Raw genomic sequence first — 16,299 nt, forward strand, 5'->3', positions numbered from 1 at the left:
GATATAGAAATGATAGGATAAAAGGGTAGATTATTGAATTTACTGTGAAAAGAAAAAGGGAGGTTATATATATATATGATAAGATAAAAATGTAGATTATTAAACCTTTTAAAAAGCAACTACCAGTTTTGAATGTTTTACATTTGATTAGATTTTGTATATTGTATACAGATTTTGTATATTGATAAAAATTTGAAATTAATTTTGTTAGAACATACTGTATATATATTTCTACTGTTCAAAGTATTGTACCTATATAACTCATTTAACAATGTAATGCAAATTTCGAGTCCTTGAAAATTATTATTACCAACTTCTTAGGCTAATAAGGAAATATAGGTTAGTAATTAAACACCTAGTATAATCAAACTTATAGTCACATTTGGTATGTTTTCAAGGTCAAACAAAGGTATATTTAAGAAAGGTCTTCTTCAAGCAGTTCAGAGATCTACAGAAAATGGCATTTAAGATGTTTTAATAACACAGGTTTTCTTTTTTATGACAATGAGACATGTCTGTTTCTGGAGGCACCAATCTACTTCAGAAAATATCATGGGCGTCAGAGAAACTCCACATGGAGTTTACTTTCTTTGTGGCAAAAGTAGGCCACTGGGCCAGAAAATGCACCTGCCATGGTTGACAGTATGTTGTCCTAATTAGAGAAGCAGGACACAAAATATCCTGCTTCACAGAAAAGTCTATCGGATATGCTAGGCTTACAGGTCAAAGATGAATGACCCAACACTGCAGAGGAATTTTGGGTGATTGTTCAGACAACCAGCTGTTTCTGCATTACTCACAGTTTTTAGAAGTCGTTTGCTTGCACTTTCTGCTTATTCAGTTATTTTTTATTTCTTTCTTGGGTCTCTGAAGGAGTTGAAGATTAGATAGCTATAGTTATAGTTTACCAGACACAGAAAGCAAGTAAATTATGTATAAGACTTTGGACTCACTACGACAGAACAGAATATTTTCTCTGAATTTGTCAAATGCAAATGGACTAGACATTGTTGATATATTTATTGCTGGCATATATTGTATGTAGTCATTATACTTATTGTATATAGTTTTCTTACATTAGTAATAGCCTTCCTTTTTTTATTAGAGAAAAAGGGAAATGTAGTAGTATTTCAATTGTACTTTAATAAATAAAGCCTGTCTGAAGATATGAGAGTAAAACAGCCCCACTGGTTAGCCTTAGAGATCAGGTAATGGTAACAAACACCTTCAATACCAGTTACCACAATGACATGTGTCAGAGCCCGTAGGCCCCAACATAGATATCTACTTTCCCTAACTTGACCAGTATGGAGACGTGAGAAAATAACGAGACACAGTTCACACAGTCATCACCGAAGGGCATCTCAGGCTTCCTTCATCCTGAAGATCTACCCGCATTTATTATATAAAACACCTTTTATCCCCCAGGTAAACCAAGGTGGGTCTTCATTAATTTTCTCTTTACAGGGAACACGGGGCTAGGGAAACACCTGCAACTTAGTCACCAGCTTTAGAAAACACCTCTCCCCAGGCGATCTACATTTTTTTCATTATTATTATTATTTTTTTATTGAAAAAAAAATTCTGCCTCCTCCCAGCCTCCCATTTCCCTCCCCCTACCCCCACTCATCTCGCCCTCCCTCTCCAGTCCAAAGAGCAGATCTACATTTTTAACGAAGGAGCAATTCATCCTGGCCTTTGTTAGTTGGCTAACTTGCTGGTTTGGCAGGATTGCAGCTGCCTAGTGGCCAGAAAGCCTGCCTGTAAATTATTTTATATGAAATATGGGCCCACAATCCACTCTCTCTTATTAAATTTTAATAACCCCTGTCCTACTGCAACAGGACAGATCGATCGTGCCTGGCTTGGGCAAATTCTTTTTCCTTTTACCAAAATTTTCAAGTCTTTGGAAAGAGGAATTTGTTGTATACTAGTTCCTGTCTTAGGCATCTGGGGAGAGGAAGCTTCAAACCAGTCATTGACTGTTGACCTCTGTAAAGAAAAGAGATTAAGGAGAGAAATATACTTTCAGGCCCTGTGTCTCAATAGCCACACCTTTTTTCAGGATAAATTATAATGCTTTATGAATAATTATGCTCCCAAAGGCTATAGTCTCCTATTTTAAAGGAGAGAAGAATTGCCCGAGTTGAAAGTGTTTCTTCCGCTGGTTCAGAGCATCACTTAGATCTAACATTCTCAGCACATGCATCAACTCTTTAACACTAGTAGCCACACTATCTACCTTAGAGACCAGGCAGTGCATGCTTTTAATCCCATTATTGCATGCCTTTAATTTCAGTCCTACAGAGGATTATAAAATGAGAAGAGACAGCTTTTAGACACATTCTCATTCTGATTTCTGGAGGCAGGATTGCAATTTAGTACCGAGGTCAAGATAAGAGCCAGTAGCTGGCTATTTTGCTTTTCAAATCTTCAGATTGAACCCCAATTTCCGACTCTGAGTTTTTATTATTCATGCTTCAGAGGCCCTATAGACAAGAGGGCTGAGGAGGTTGTGGGGAGGTTCATAGACAAGAGACTGGAGAGGCAGTGCTTTGGTAGTGTGCTTGCAGTTCGTGTGACAATTCCTAGATGTAATCAATAACACTTCCATAAAAAGTAACATGTCCATGATTAGAGATGAGGAAAGGCAGTCAGATATAAGAGAGATAATCTTGAAAGAGTCTAAATATAAAGTAGATTTTTCTATGGAAGTATTTTATCAACCCAGTACACGATGCAAAACTCAATCGGTTGAATTGGATTTATTCAGGTTTTAAGACATGTAAAAGTTATTCCTTTTAGGGAAGAAGGGCTAGGCCTGTGACTCTTCTTTGAAACACAATGTTATTTAAGCTGTGTGATATTGGTAATGTGCTGTTATGTCAGCTTTCAGGACTCTGGAACTAATGCCCCTTTGGAATATAATTACAAATTCTTAGGAATAAAAAAAAATCTTTAGTTTCTTTCACTTCTATTCATTCTTCAAAAAATTTCTAAGATTATCCTTTAGTCAAAGTTGCCGTATGATTTTCCCAGAGAATCCTAACCACGTGGAAATACAGAAGTCGTCACCTTCTGGCAGCATAGTCATAGTAGGGGCAGCACGGAGCAGATTCAGAGTCACTGTTTATGATTCTCAGTTCACTAACAGCAGCATCTTCACCCCACTCTGATTTTCCATTGAGATTTTATATATAATTTCATTTGATCTCAAAAAAATTCAAAAACTTCAAAATGTTTATCAAGTATGCACAGAGCCATGTGACACACACCAGCTCTCTAGGACTGTGTTGTATGACTTTGTGAGAAAATGTAGTTATTTGAATAGCCTATTCTTTATTTCACATATTTAAGTTGAATTAAAATTCTAATGTCATTCCTAGAATTAAATTAGAATACTAAATCTATAGGACTTAACCTATAAAAGTAGGCTGAGTGTTTTCAATTATTCCAGTATTATGTATAGAATTTTCTAGAACCTGGAAATATAATTAAAATGAAAAAAAAACTGAGAGTATTCAGGAAATAATGTGCCAATATTGTTCAGCTTTTGACCTTTAAATGGTTACTCATTTATTTAAACTCAGCATTATCTCACATCTTCTGTATATTGAGGAACAATGAGAACATTATGTTTCAAAAATTATGGCTATAATTACCCTTCCCTCTATCCAAAAGATAATGAATGTCGGTGTCATTCAAAGGCTATAATGTTATAATTCCACATATTAAATTTATGTATTGATGTGTATCTTCTTGATTACAGAGAGAATATTGCAATGAAGGAAATGAGTGCAGGATTTTTGGATTCAATTTTATTTTTCTGAGGAAGGAGTCTTTGATTATAGCCATAAAATTATTTGTAGTGCTTTTTATGGAAGCAGACTAAGGCTGATGAAAGGAGAAATGGGACAGAATCTTGGACAGCCATCCTTGTTCAGTGCACAGAACCTTAGTTTCTGAGAATCTGTACAGTGGGGAGGCAGCATGGTGTTGGAATAGAAGTGCAGCTGTGGACCCAGATACACCATAGTTTATAAACCGTCTGCCAATTATTTATAGTATGATGTCAGGTTAGTTTCAGAAACTCATTGACTCTCATCCGTAAAAACTGGTAGAGACAGCTCTTACCTGATACACACAAGTGCATAATAAACTTGGTGATCATGGACGGGTAATTAGAAGCCTGGGGCAGTGGTGCTGGGATGTGAGGACTGTGGAGGTTTTCTAAGCACTGGATAATAGAGGGGCACATATGAAAGGCTTCTGGTGAGTTCATCTTCAACGAACCTGTGCCCAAAACAATCACAAATAATCCCTTCAGAAAAAGAATCAGGCAAAATATTTTAGTCTAGAGGTGATTTCAAATCCTGTAAACTGAGTGTTGACTAGAACCTAAGACAAGATCTTGGACTCTTGCCTTCCTCAGTGTAGACATTAACACTGTCTTTCACTTTACTTAAATCATGGACTCTTTTGACACTTCATCTCAATCCTGCATTCTTGGGAAATGCTAACTTTGATTTCTTTTATTTTAAGCCTAAGATGTGTTAATTTTATTTTTCTTTTAAGCAAATCTCTTTGTATTTCTTGGTGGATGTAGGAACATGTACTACTTTCGTGAGTTTTAATGTCAGAAACAACCTCAGGTGTTGGTTAGCTGACCTGTGAACAACTGGGGCTTCTCCTGTCTGTCCCCTGTCTCACCATGAGGATTCTGAAATCATAGATATCCACTTCACCATTATAGTATGTTACCCATGAGTTCTATTTCTGCTCACTGCTAAAGTGTTCTTTTTGTTTTATGTCTTAGTAAATGACCCTTTCACCCCCTCATAAACACATCAGTATATTCCTTCTTCAAAGAACACCAGGAAATATGACTTGTTCCCTCAAATATAATGCTACCTATGAAACTGTTTTCAAACTTTAAGAGTAATGTATTTTGTAAAGCAAAATTATATACATAATTTGTTGTACAAAGGCATGTGTCTGGTAATTTAAAGTTCAGAATTAGCTTTTGGTTACAAATAAAAGTGAGGTTTTAATCAGAGATAATGGTTAATACATCCTTTATCTGAATACCCATTTCTTCCTTACAGGATGTTTTTATATGCTTTTTGTTTGTTAGATGCTAATATCAATTTTCTGATGGGAAAAGATGGTCATTTTTCATCGAAAGCTATGAACATTCACACTTAGACTGAGATGTTCAATGAATTGCATAAAGATTGCTGGCAAGTTTTAGCTACTTTAATGATATAGTTATACATATCATTATATATATATGTTATAGAGGTATTAAATATTATAGATCAGTTGTCATCCATGTTTGTCATACTTATAGTTAGACTAATCAGCTTCTTTAGATAAATAGAGATTTCATTCTGCATAAATGGGTAATCTGCAACCACTTTAAAAAACTGTAAAATATGACATTTAAATAACTTAGGGTTTTGATGACATGAGACAGGATTGCTCCTCGCAACACTGATCTATTCCTGCCAAAAAGATGTTGAGTACCAAAAACACTCCACGTAAAGCTTGTTTTCTTTTTCATAAAATTGGTCTTTGGACAAAAATCTGCCCAAGCCTTGACCACTGAGAAAAATGTACAATGTCTGGACTGGAAAAACAAAATACAAACCCAACCAACCAACCAAACAAACAAACAACCCTGCCAAACCTTGCCAAGACAGGGTAAGATGGTTTGAAAATTTGTTCTGTCTCTAAAATGGTCTGCCTTAACCAATGTTAATGTAAGGTCAGGCGTTAACCAATGTTGCTTGCTGAACATTGCAAATGAGATTTTGTATGATTGCCCAGGTATCCAATTGTCTCTGTCATCTACTGCACATTTTGAAAGTTGCTTGATAGTATTTCCTGCCTACTCAAGTAATATGATTTCCCTTCTAAGGTCCTCAATAGGGCTGATTAGATAAACATAATGTTTTCCTCTCATGACTTAACCAAGCCATTTCTAATATAAGACTTAAACTACTTAGGATAAAATAGTTATTAAAACATTTAACATATGTTTTTTTTTGGTTTGGGATAAAATAATTATTAAAACATTTAACATATTTTCTTGCTTAATATTTTTATACTGATTATAATTCTAATTTTCATACTTGATATCTGTTCTTATTGTACATAGTTTTATAGTGGGTTAAAACTATCTAATTTAGACAAAAGAGAGAGGTAATGGGCAACCTCCTTTAGTCAATGACCTTTGAGAGGCTGGACCAGGTTGGACGTGGCTTTGGGTATCAAAAGGTGTGTGCCTGCCACTCTCTCTCTGCTCTCATATCTGGATGCTGGATTCTGTTCCTGTTCCCCGTTGTGATCTGTTCCAAAACAAAAGAAAACAAAACAACAGCAAAAAAAAAAAAAACTTATTATTCCCTATTCAGACCTAGTGTGAGATTACTGTATTCGCATTTCCTTTCATCTGGCACATTCCCCTTCACTTTTCTACTCATAATGGCCAGTATATGGAATTAGTCTACATGCTTATCAAGAATGTTTAAAGAAATGGTCATATATACACAATAGAGCTGTATTTGCCCATAAATAATAAAATGAAATAATTTGCTGTATAATTAAAGGAACTAGAAATCATCACACTGAGTAAAATAAGCCAGGTTCACTCACTCAAAAAGGTAAATATTGCATTTACTGTTACCTATGAAGGTATACATGTTATATGTGTATATGTTTGTGTATGAAGTAGAGAGTGGAGAAGAGAGAGAGAGGGCGGGAGGAGAGATATGGGAGGGAGGGAGTATGGCACAGAAAGATAAAGGGAAAAAATAGAGAAAAAGTATCTTAGTCTTTAATTTTGGAAAGAAAGAGAGACATGACAGCACAAAGGGGATTATTTGTAGGAGGGAGACAAGTAAGATGGAGAAGGAATGAGAAATGGAAAGAGGAAGAAAAATGAATTGTTAAATTGCAATAAATACAACAAATGAATCATTGTGCTTGCACTAATTTAGTTTCAGATTTATCTCTATGCTAGTTGCAATGACCATGCTGGGTTTCCAGCTTCTATTAGTGGCTCTCTATTAGAGTATATATCCCACCTTTCCCCAGCTTTTCTCTGTATGTCCGTCATTTCTTCACCGCCTGTTGCCCCAGCATAGTCAACTCCAAGCCGTAGAGGCCAAGGCATAGCATTCCACCTTACATAGAGTTCCTGAATCTCACTACCGATGTGCGATTCCCTTCTACATGATGTGAAAATGGTTTATTACCATTAATTAATAAAGAAGCTGATTTGGCCAATACCCTGGCAGAATAGAGCCAGATGGGCAATCCAAGCACCGCTAAAGGAAAAAAGTAGGCAGAGTCAGAAGACACAAGCAAACTCCAGAGAAGCAAGATATGAGGTAACAAGCCATGAGTCTCATGAAAAAATAGACTATTAGAAATTTAAGTTTTAAGAGTTAGTCAATAATAAGCCTGAGATAGTAGGCCAAATAGTCTGTAATTAATAAATATGGTTGTGGAACCAGGCAGGATAAGAAATATTCAGCTACACATTACTTTTTCTCCTACTTTCAAGACAGACTGCTTCAATTAAGAACAGAAATAGCTACAGAAATTTGGATCATCACTTTTCTACAATCATTATAGATAAACATTTTAAAAATCTCTTTTTAGGGTAATAATTAGTCTATTTCTATATTATGTCTTTAACTCTCATCTATTTATCTATCTATCTGTCTGTCAGTCTGTCTGTCTGTCTGTCTACATGTCTATCTACCTACCCATCTATCTACCTGCATACTTACATAGACCTTGCCCCAATTTTTCTGTTTTCTATAAAATGAATATCCTACTTAGGGTTATTTTGATGTAATAAAAAACCATGAACAAAAGGAACTTCGGAGGAAAAGGGATTATTTGCTCATGGTTCATATAACAAAGAAGTAAGGGCAGCAACTCAAGGTAGGAACCTTGAGGCAGGAACTGAAGATGAGGCCATGGGGGAGTGCTGATTTCTGGCTTGCTCCACATAGCTTGCTCAGCCTAGTTTCTCATAGAACCCATGACCATCAACTCAGGAATGGCACTACCCACATTGAGCTGGGCCATCTCCTTAAATCACTCATTAAGGAGGTACCGACAGGCTTGCTTGCAGCCTGACCTTATGAAGTCATTTTTTAAAAAATGGGGTTTCCTCCTCTCAGATTTTAGCTTGTTTCAATTTAACATAAAACTATACAGCATCATTTACTCCATGTCAACTTGACACATAGCACGTCACTGTTAAGCCACATTTTTCCTTTGTCATTCATTCTCAAGCTATCATGTAGAGGCAGAGGGATCTCTGTGAATTTTCAGGTCAGTTTGGTCTACAGAGCAAGATGCAGGACAGCCAGGACTAACTACACAGAAAAACCCTGTTTAAAAATACCAAAAGATAAAAAAACCCACACATTAAAAACATTAATAACTTTAACAGTCCCACAGTCTTTATTTATTTAAACACATTGAAATTTTAGTCCCTTTAAATTTGCAATATTTTTAAAAATTCAAAATATTTTTTAAAAGTTTAAAATCTCTCAATGTGTCTTCTTGCAAAAATAAAAATTAGGTTAAATACTTTTTTACTTAAAGAGGGAAAATGTGTGTATAATCTCAATCAGGTCAAGGCAAAACCAATGTAAATTACACAGTGTCCAAATTCTGGAATCAACTCAGTTTTCTGTGCTCCTCCCAAGTGTTTGGATCACCTCTCTAGTTCTGTCCTCTGAAGCACACATATCTTGTCTTCTAAGCTCAGGCAGGTGCTACTTCATTGCTGCTACTGTCCTTGATGGTCATCCCATGTTGCTGGCATCTATAGAATGCTGGGTTCTTCTGCTGCAACTGGCCAGCACTTTCACCGATAACCTCTCTTACATGTTCTTATGGTGCCTTGCCTCAACTTCTCTTTATGATCCCTGTAATCTTCTACTGAAGCTGCACCTTTGCCAATGACCTCTTCTGGCCATTCACAGTGCCAAGCCTCAACTGCTCTCCATGACCCTTACTTCATGCCTTCAGTACTAGTGTTACCTGGGTGACCCTTACACTACCAAGTTCAGATGCCAGGATAAAGTGCAACCTTGGCTGACCCTGAAATACAACTTCTTTACTAGTTCTGTTATCTTGTTAATCTCAGCTTGTTCTTCAGCCCCAAATAACCTTAATTCAAAAATAACAAATGACCCCAATAAAAACTTTAAACATCTCTCTGAAACTTCAGAAGCCAGGCCTCCATCATCAACATTGTTCTCAACATACTTATATTCCAAGTTCCAATAGAACAATTCACTTTGTTCTAAACACTCAACGCCCAAATTTCTAGAATTCTTCCACAATAATGCCCCCTGCTAAAAGGAAAAAAAAAAAAAACCATGGTCAGGTCTGTCATAACAATGCCCCACTATCCTAGTAACAAGTTGTCTTAAGGTTTTCATTGCTGTGATGAAATACCATGACCAAAAGCAACTTGGGAAGTAAAACGATTATTTTCCTCACAGTTCCATATAACAAAGCAGTAACGGCAGGGACCTGGAGGCAGGAACTGATACAGAGGCTGGGGTGGGTGTTGTTTACAATTGCTCTTCATAGCTGGCTCAGTTAGAATGCAGGACCACAAGCTCAGGGAGGGCACCATGCATGATAGTTTGGGTCATAACCCATCAATCATTAATTAAGAAAATGTCCTACAGGCTTGTCTACTTCCTGATTATATATATATTTTAGGCTCCCTCCTCTCAGAGGACATTACCTTATGACAAATTGACATAAAGTTTTTTAGCATGATTTAACCTCCAGGTTCCTAAATCAGGATTTTATTGACACAGTAAGAAAACCTTACAGTGATTTTAAGCTTTGTGCATCTTTAAAGGAAATTCAATAAAAGTCTCAAAAAACAAAATCATGAAGAGTTCTTTTTGTTTTTACAGGGTCCAAGTTTTCTCTCTGAAGCCATTTTTCCTAAACACGCAACCAAAATTGAAGAAGTTGATCCATCTTTCAGACTCCATGAAGCCATTACTAAGGTGAGAATGTCTCTGCATCTTACAAGTGAGGAAATGTTCTTTTATGTTGTTCTTTGTGTATGATAATGTTTGTTTGGGGGAGGTGAAGAAAGGAGAATGTCAAGAAAAGGCAAGAGAATGCTCTTAAAGTAGTAAAGATGATACCAGATAAAATCTTTCAAGATATAGCTTGTGACTAAAGGTTTATAAAAATATAAATCCTCTGTAAAACAATTAGCATTTGCTCTTAATATGAAACTGTTTGTCTTTTATTTTAAATACATGTCTATTTCAGATGACCATAAAAATAGGTTGTCTAGCTTTTCCATCCAAAGTTTTATTTTAATATGTTTACTTATTGAACTTCTGATTATTTAAATTGTGTGCATGTGTATGTGAAATATGGAAATGCACAGGTGTCATTGTGTACTTGTGGAGAGGAAATAATGGTAACTTTTAGTTGTTTCTTGCCATCCACCATGTTGTCCTGGATATCAAACTTGGGTTGTCAGGCTTCGCAATGGATGCCTTTGCCCTGAGCCACCTTACTCTCCTGTCTGTTACACATTCTACTTTCAGTAAAGAAGGGTTTGCTCTCTCAGGTGAAGGACTGCATTTACAAGGAATATTTCTACTGTGTATTTTTAGTCATAATTTCATTATTTAAAGAAAACTAAGTTTTCCAGTGTGGAGAAAATAAATTTATGATTCCTGATGTCAAATAGCATTCTATGAATTTTTACGTTTACAATTATTTATCTAACCTGTCAAAGCCTGCATCTTCAGGATAGACTTTGCAGGATATACTGATATTTCAGTGCCATTAAAATAATCCATATTTATATATGCTTACTAGAATAATTTAATCATCTTTAAATCTAAGCAAAATGTGACAAACTGTTTTTATTCTTCACAAAGGGAACAGTGGTAAACTGACCCAACCCCAGCATCTGATCATAAAAAAAAAACAACTTAAAATTCAGAGAGTGGGGGGTCTAGATCTGTCTCCTGAGGTCTAAGAACTCTGTAAATTTATTTTTGAATCTCTAAAAATAAGTGAATCTTGAATTACAATCTGAATAAATTTTTTCTAGGCTCATAATACTTATCATGTTTTCTTTAACAAACAACTCTAGTTAGCTGAATTCAGTTTTACTACTTTCATCTTTTTATTCCAAATTATTATTTATATATACTAGGGGAAAGTTATCACCAAGTACTTTCTCAGCATTTAAAATACTAGCTGTATTTCTAACACTTAGAAATTATATATCTATCTTACACAAAATATTATATACATATGTACAAATGAAGATATAGGAATCTAAATGGATAAAATAGATTTTCCTCTGTATATAGAAATGTATGCATGATAGTCACTTAAAAGTCTGGGTACTTAGTCTGCATTTGTTTGTTATTTTTAAGATAAGAATTAGAGGACTGTAAAATGATGAAATATTTTTCTGTATTTCTTGCTCTCTGCTGATTATAGAAATCAAGGACATTTGTGAAAGGGCAGCTTGAATCTGCATCAATATCAGATACACAATAAGATGGCATACCTGATGAAACCTCCAGAGACAAAAAGTGCTTGACTTTACCTTAGAGCATAAATGCATGCTTGCTGTAGGTGACAGTTTGTTTGTTCCTGACTGCTCAGCCCTGAAAAATAATCAAACAAAAATTATATTATTTAAATCACTGCTTGATCTATTAGCTCTAGCTTCTTATTGGCTAGCTCTTGCATCTAAATTTAACCTATTTCTATTAATCTGTACATCACCACGTAGCTGTGGCTTAACAGCAAGTTTCTGGCTTATCTGTTCCTGGTGGTGGCTACCTGGTGTCTTCTTGAATCCACCTTCTTTCTCCCAGCATTCAATTTAGTTTTCCCTGCCTAACTCTACTCTCTCCCATCATAGGTCAAGGCAAATTCTTTATTCCTTAATGGTAATCACAGCATAAAGAGGAGAATCACACATCACATGCTGATTCTGAGTAGCTCAGGGCTTCACTGCACAAAAGAAATAGAACTGCTGAGCCACTTTAGAAAGAGATGGGTGAGTAAACAGGGGCCATAAACACAGCCTGAATACCTACATATGTTTAGTAGTCCATGGGATACTGACTTAAGAGACCTTTAGAGAATGAGACACATTTCTTCCTTTGTGTTCTACATGTGTTTTCTAATACATTTGCTGCTAATCAGGTATTTCATTACACCATTAGGGAATATTGGGAAGAATTCCTTGTCTGAACATAAAACTAAGCAAAGGAAGTACTGAAGTCAGAGTTCTATGAAAGTTTTTAACAGCTTAATATTCTTACCCAATGTAAATTATTCCACTAAAGTCTTCAGAGTTCCTGCATTCGCATTGCAAACATAGACCAATGGAAGAAATCATATTTCTGGAGTTCATTCTTAAATAACAAATAGCAGTAATGGGGAGCTGTTAATAGTTAATATTATGTGCCTTGATGCTAAGATCCAGTTTCTTCATCATCGACAGCAACAAAAACACTTGGCAAATGTAGATTCATTGCCATAATATATAGCTTGGAAACACAGAGCAAAGGTTGTTGTTTTATTAAGCCTAGCAAATCTTAAAATTTTAAAATTTAATTTTGTTTTATTATTAACACAAAATGGAAGAAACTCAGCTATCTATTTTCACTAGCAATATAAGACCAAAAGGATTGATGTTAACATTTTCTCAATAAATTTGATATGCTTGTGATCAAGCACATATTAACATTCAAATTTAAAGATCTAACTTCTTTAAAGAAGATTATTTATCTGTGTTTTCTGAAATGTGATTTTATGCAAGGGCAAAAACATAGTCCTCTATTGTCTTTCTATGAATCTAGTTATCATTTGTAGCTTATAAATATGGAAAAAATATGGACATTGAGTATAAGTTGTGGTTTTTGGAGAAAGAAGGTTGTCAGAATATTGTATCAGTAAGTGGTTTGATTACTGTGTGTCATCAATGAAAATTTTACATAGCAGTGTGATGATTAAAACGTAACACTCATCTGAATTAAGAAAAAGATATATGATTTTTTACTAATTATCACAAAATGATACTGAGATAAAAAGGATAGTAGATAAATTACAAGGCATGATTGGTATTGGTTTTAAATACTGTTATTTAACATGAGTAGTGAAAGAGGGAAATTAGCCAATATTGAAGTATTTTCAAGATATTAAATGCAATAGCAGTTTTGAAGGTTCATATCTTAAGTTATTTTAGTCAGAGTTTATTTTCACACAGTACTGACAAAAGAGTTAATGGTGTGTTAGTACCTGTAAAGCAATCACCATCTCCCAGCAAGCAACTATTTATATTTTAGATCTTTGCTAAAGAACACAACTGTACTTTTATATCAACATAAATTGTCTATGTACTAAAAGGTAAACTGTTTGTGATTAGTGTTTTTCTGCCTCTACCTTATACTTTAAAATAAACCAGCTATCTCCATACACGTGGCATAAATGGAAACTTGAAAGCGGGTCTTCATTGTTGTCCTCTAAGGCTTTATTTTATTCACTGTCTTTGAAACTTTCTTGGCGTTTTTCATTTTGATATAAACCACGGAACCCTAGAAAGTAATGAAGGAGACCTCATACTGATGCCAAAAGGAGCAATTATGCCTTCAGCTGTCAAGTGCTAGGTGAAGTGGGTGAAGAGAAACACATACTGCAGTGGGTGGTGAAGGGCCTGTAGGGAGACACACGCTGCTGTAGGTGGTGAGGGGCTGTAGGGAGACATGTGCAGTGAGTGGTGAAGAAGCTCTTCCTACTCTCCAGTGCCTTCATCTTACACATCACATTTTAGTTTTTTAGTTATAACAAAAGCCAAACTAATTTCTTCAAAGACTAAAACATGAATAAATACAAGGAAAAATCCTACCTACTTAACCCTTTAATAAGCACATAAAAATCACCATGTACCTAACATTTTAAATAATTTTCTTTCTCCTTCTACAATTTTTCTAAATTTTTAACAATTGTAATGGTTGATCCTGTCTCTTTAAGAGACAAGCTTCCTCCATCCGTCACTTTCCCCAGCCCCATCTACTGCTGAGGCAGGCAGATCTTCCTTCTGCTTCCAATCTCAGCCCTTCTTTTTCTATCTCTCTCCCAAAGAGGTAGCTGCTGCTGTGGCTCCTGTTTCTTTCCTCATTCTCTGTCTCCCTATCTCTCCCCTTCTCTTCCATAACCCACTAAATAGATATCCAACCTCACTCTGCATGGCATGCCATACCTATGCATCTTAGTATCTCACCTACAATGTGGCTCCTTGCCTGGAACTGGATGACTTCATGGACCACCATGGTCTCAGGGCCCACTGCCCACTGCCGCACTTGGGGACCTGCAGTGTTTTTATTTTTACCATTACAACAATTATCTCACAAATTGTTATTAACTACCAGGACATTCCTGATCATTGACAATAGTTCCTCCAAGGGAATACATCTATAGATCGTTTTAATGTTACATACCAAAGGAAAGAGTTAATGACAAGGGTAAAATGTGGTAGAATCAAAAGCAGAGGAAGAAAATCCCAGTTTGAGATGGTTGCACATTCTCAACACAGGAAAAGATCAGACCAGAATATATGGAGACTCCTTCACCAAAGAAGGGGCATTCAATATTCTGAATTCTCTAATATTCTGAAATTCACTGAAGGTGATTCAAATTAGAAGTTGGTAACAATCTGTGTAAAGCACTGATACATACTTTTAAAAAATTAGGCAAATTTGAGAAACTATCTTAAAAATGACCATCAGCAAGGACAGTCTGTTCTACAAATAAAGTTCCAGGATAGCAAGGGAACTGGCTATTGTTAGACAGAAAAACTGTCTCAAAACAAAAATGACCATCAAGCCGTGAGACATAAACGGAGCCCAGCTAGGGTATTCTACTTGTTTTGCCTTAGCAAGGTGAGACTAGCGATCAGCCATTAGGAAAACTCTCTTGTATGGTGCCACAAAACAGTCAGAAGAACTATCTCAAGTTCTGAGCTTACCTGGGAATATGGAATAATTTGTTCAATTAAGAAAACTGTCTTTTTTTTTTTTAAAGAAAAAAATACATATAACTCCAAGGCAGGGACCTCTGCAGGAATAGATCCAGGCTGGTATTTATAGAAATGGGTCAAAGTCTTAGGCTAATGCAGGCCTGAGACAGCAAACTCCAAGGGAGTAGAACAAAGCCTGGGAGCACTGAGCAACCTCCAGGAACATGGAGAGACCAAAGGGGTAACTAGAACCATGGCACTAACTGTGCCATGAGGAACAACCATTTGAGCCTTGGATTCACTGACACCTAGAAGATTAATCAATAAAATGACCGACAGCCCCAAACACACCTATGGGAGGAAAAGAATATTAATGATAAGAACACATGCAACACCACAAAGAGCAATATAACACCAGTAAAACCTAAAGACCCTAAAAAAGAAAGACTTGAGCAACCAAATATAGATGAAGCAAAAGAAAATGACTATAAAAATAACTTCAGGAGAATGTTTAAAACTCTTAAAGAGGAAATGAGAAATTCCCTCAAATAAATGAAGGAAAAGACAAACAAAACACTGGGTGACATCAGCAAATCCCTTAAATAAAACCAAGAAAAAGAAATAAAGCATATGAAAGAAACTATTCAAAACTTGCAAACTGAAATAGAGACAATAGAGAAAACAAAAGCCAAGGGAATTATAGAAACAGAAATCATGGGGGAAATGATCAGGAACCACAAACACAAGAGATGGAAGAGATAATCTCAAGTGCTGAAGATACAATAGAGGAAATAGACTCATCAGTCAAAGAAAACATTAAATCTAACAAAAGCTTAACCCAAAATATCCAGGAAATAAGGGACACCATGAAAAGGCAAAACTTAAGAATAATAGGTATAGAAGAAGGAGAAGTTCAACTCAAAAGAACAGAAAGTAGATTTAACAAAAATCATTGAAGAATTTGTTCCCAACCTAAAGAAAGATATGCCTATGAAGATACAAGAAGCTTACAGTACACCAAATAGGCTGGATCCAAAAAAAAAGGCCCCTCATCACATAATAATCCAAACACTAAACATACAGAGAAAAGAAAGAATATTAATATTTTCAAAGGAAAATGACAAAGTAACATATAAAGGCAGACCTATCTGAATTACATCTAACTTTGCATTGGAGACAATGAAAGCCAGAAGGTCATGGTCAAGTGTTATGCGGACATTAAGAGAACATGGATG

At 35.7% G+C, this 16,299-nt stretch overlaps 1 protein-coding gene across 1 annotated transcript in view; it reads left to right on the forward strand.

Moving 5' to 3' along the window:
* The window catches only part of Naaladl2 (N-acetylated alpha-linked acidic dipeptidase like 2), an 835,422-nt gene that overhangs the window by 660,889 nt on the left and 158,234 nt on the right, over positions 1–16,299 (forward strand). Inside the window, exon 11 of the mRNA XM_041659204.1 lies at positions 9,966–10,061. Within this exon, the coding sequence (XP_041515138.1) occupies positions 9,966–10,061 (96 nt within the window). The remainder of the gene's footprint in view (positions 1–9,965; positions 10,062–16,299) is intronic.

This window comes from Microtus oregoni, unplaced genomic scaffold, assembly GCF_018167655.1.
Source record: "Microtus oregoni isolate MIOR12 unplaced genomic scaffold, Mior012 000010F_ref0000083, whole genome shotgun sequence".
Taxonomy (NCBI): Eukaryota; Metazoa; Chordata; class Mammalia; order Rodentia; family Cricetidae; genus Microtus; species Microtus oregoni.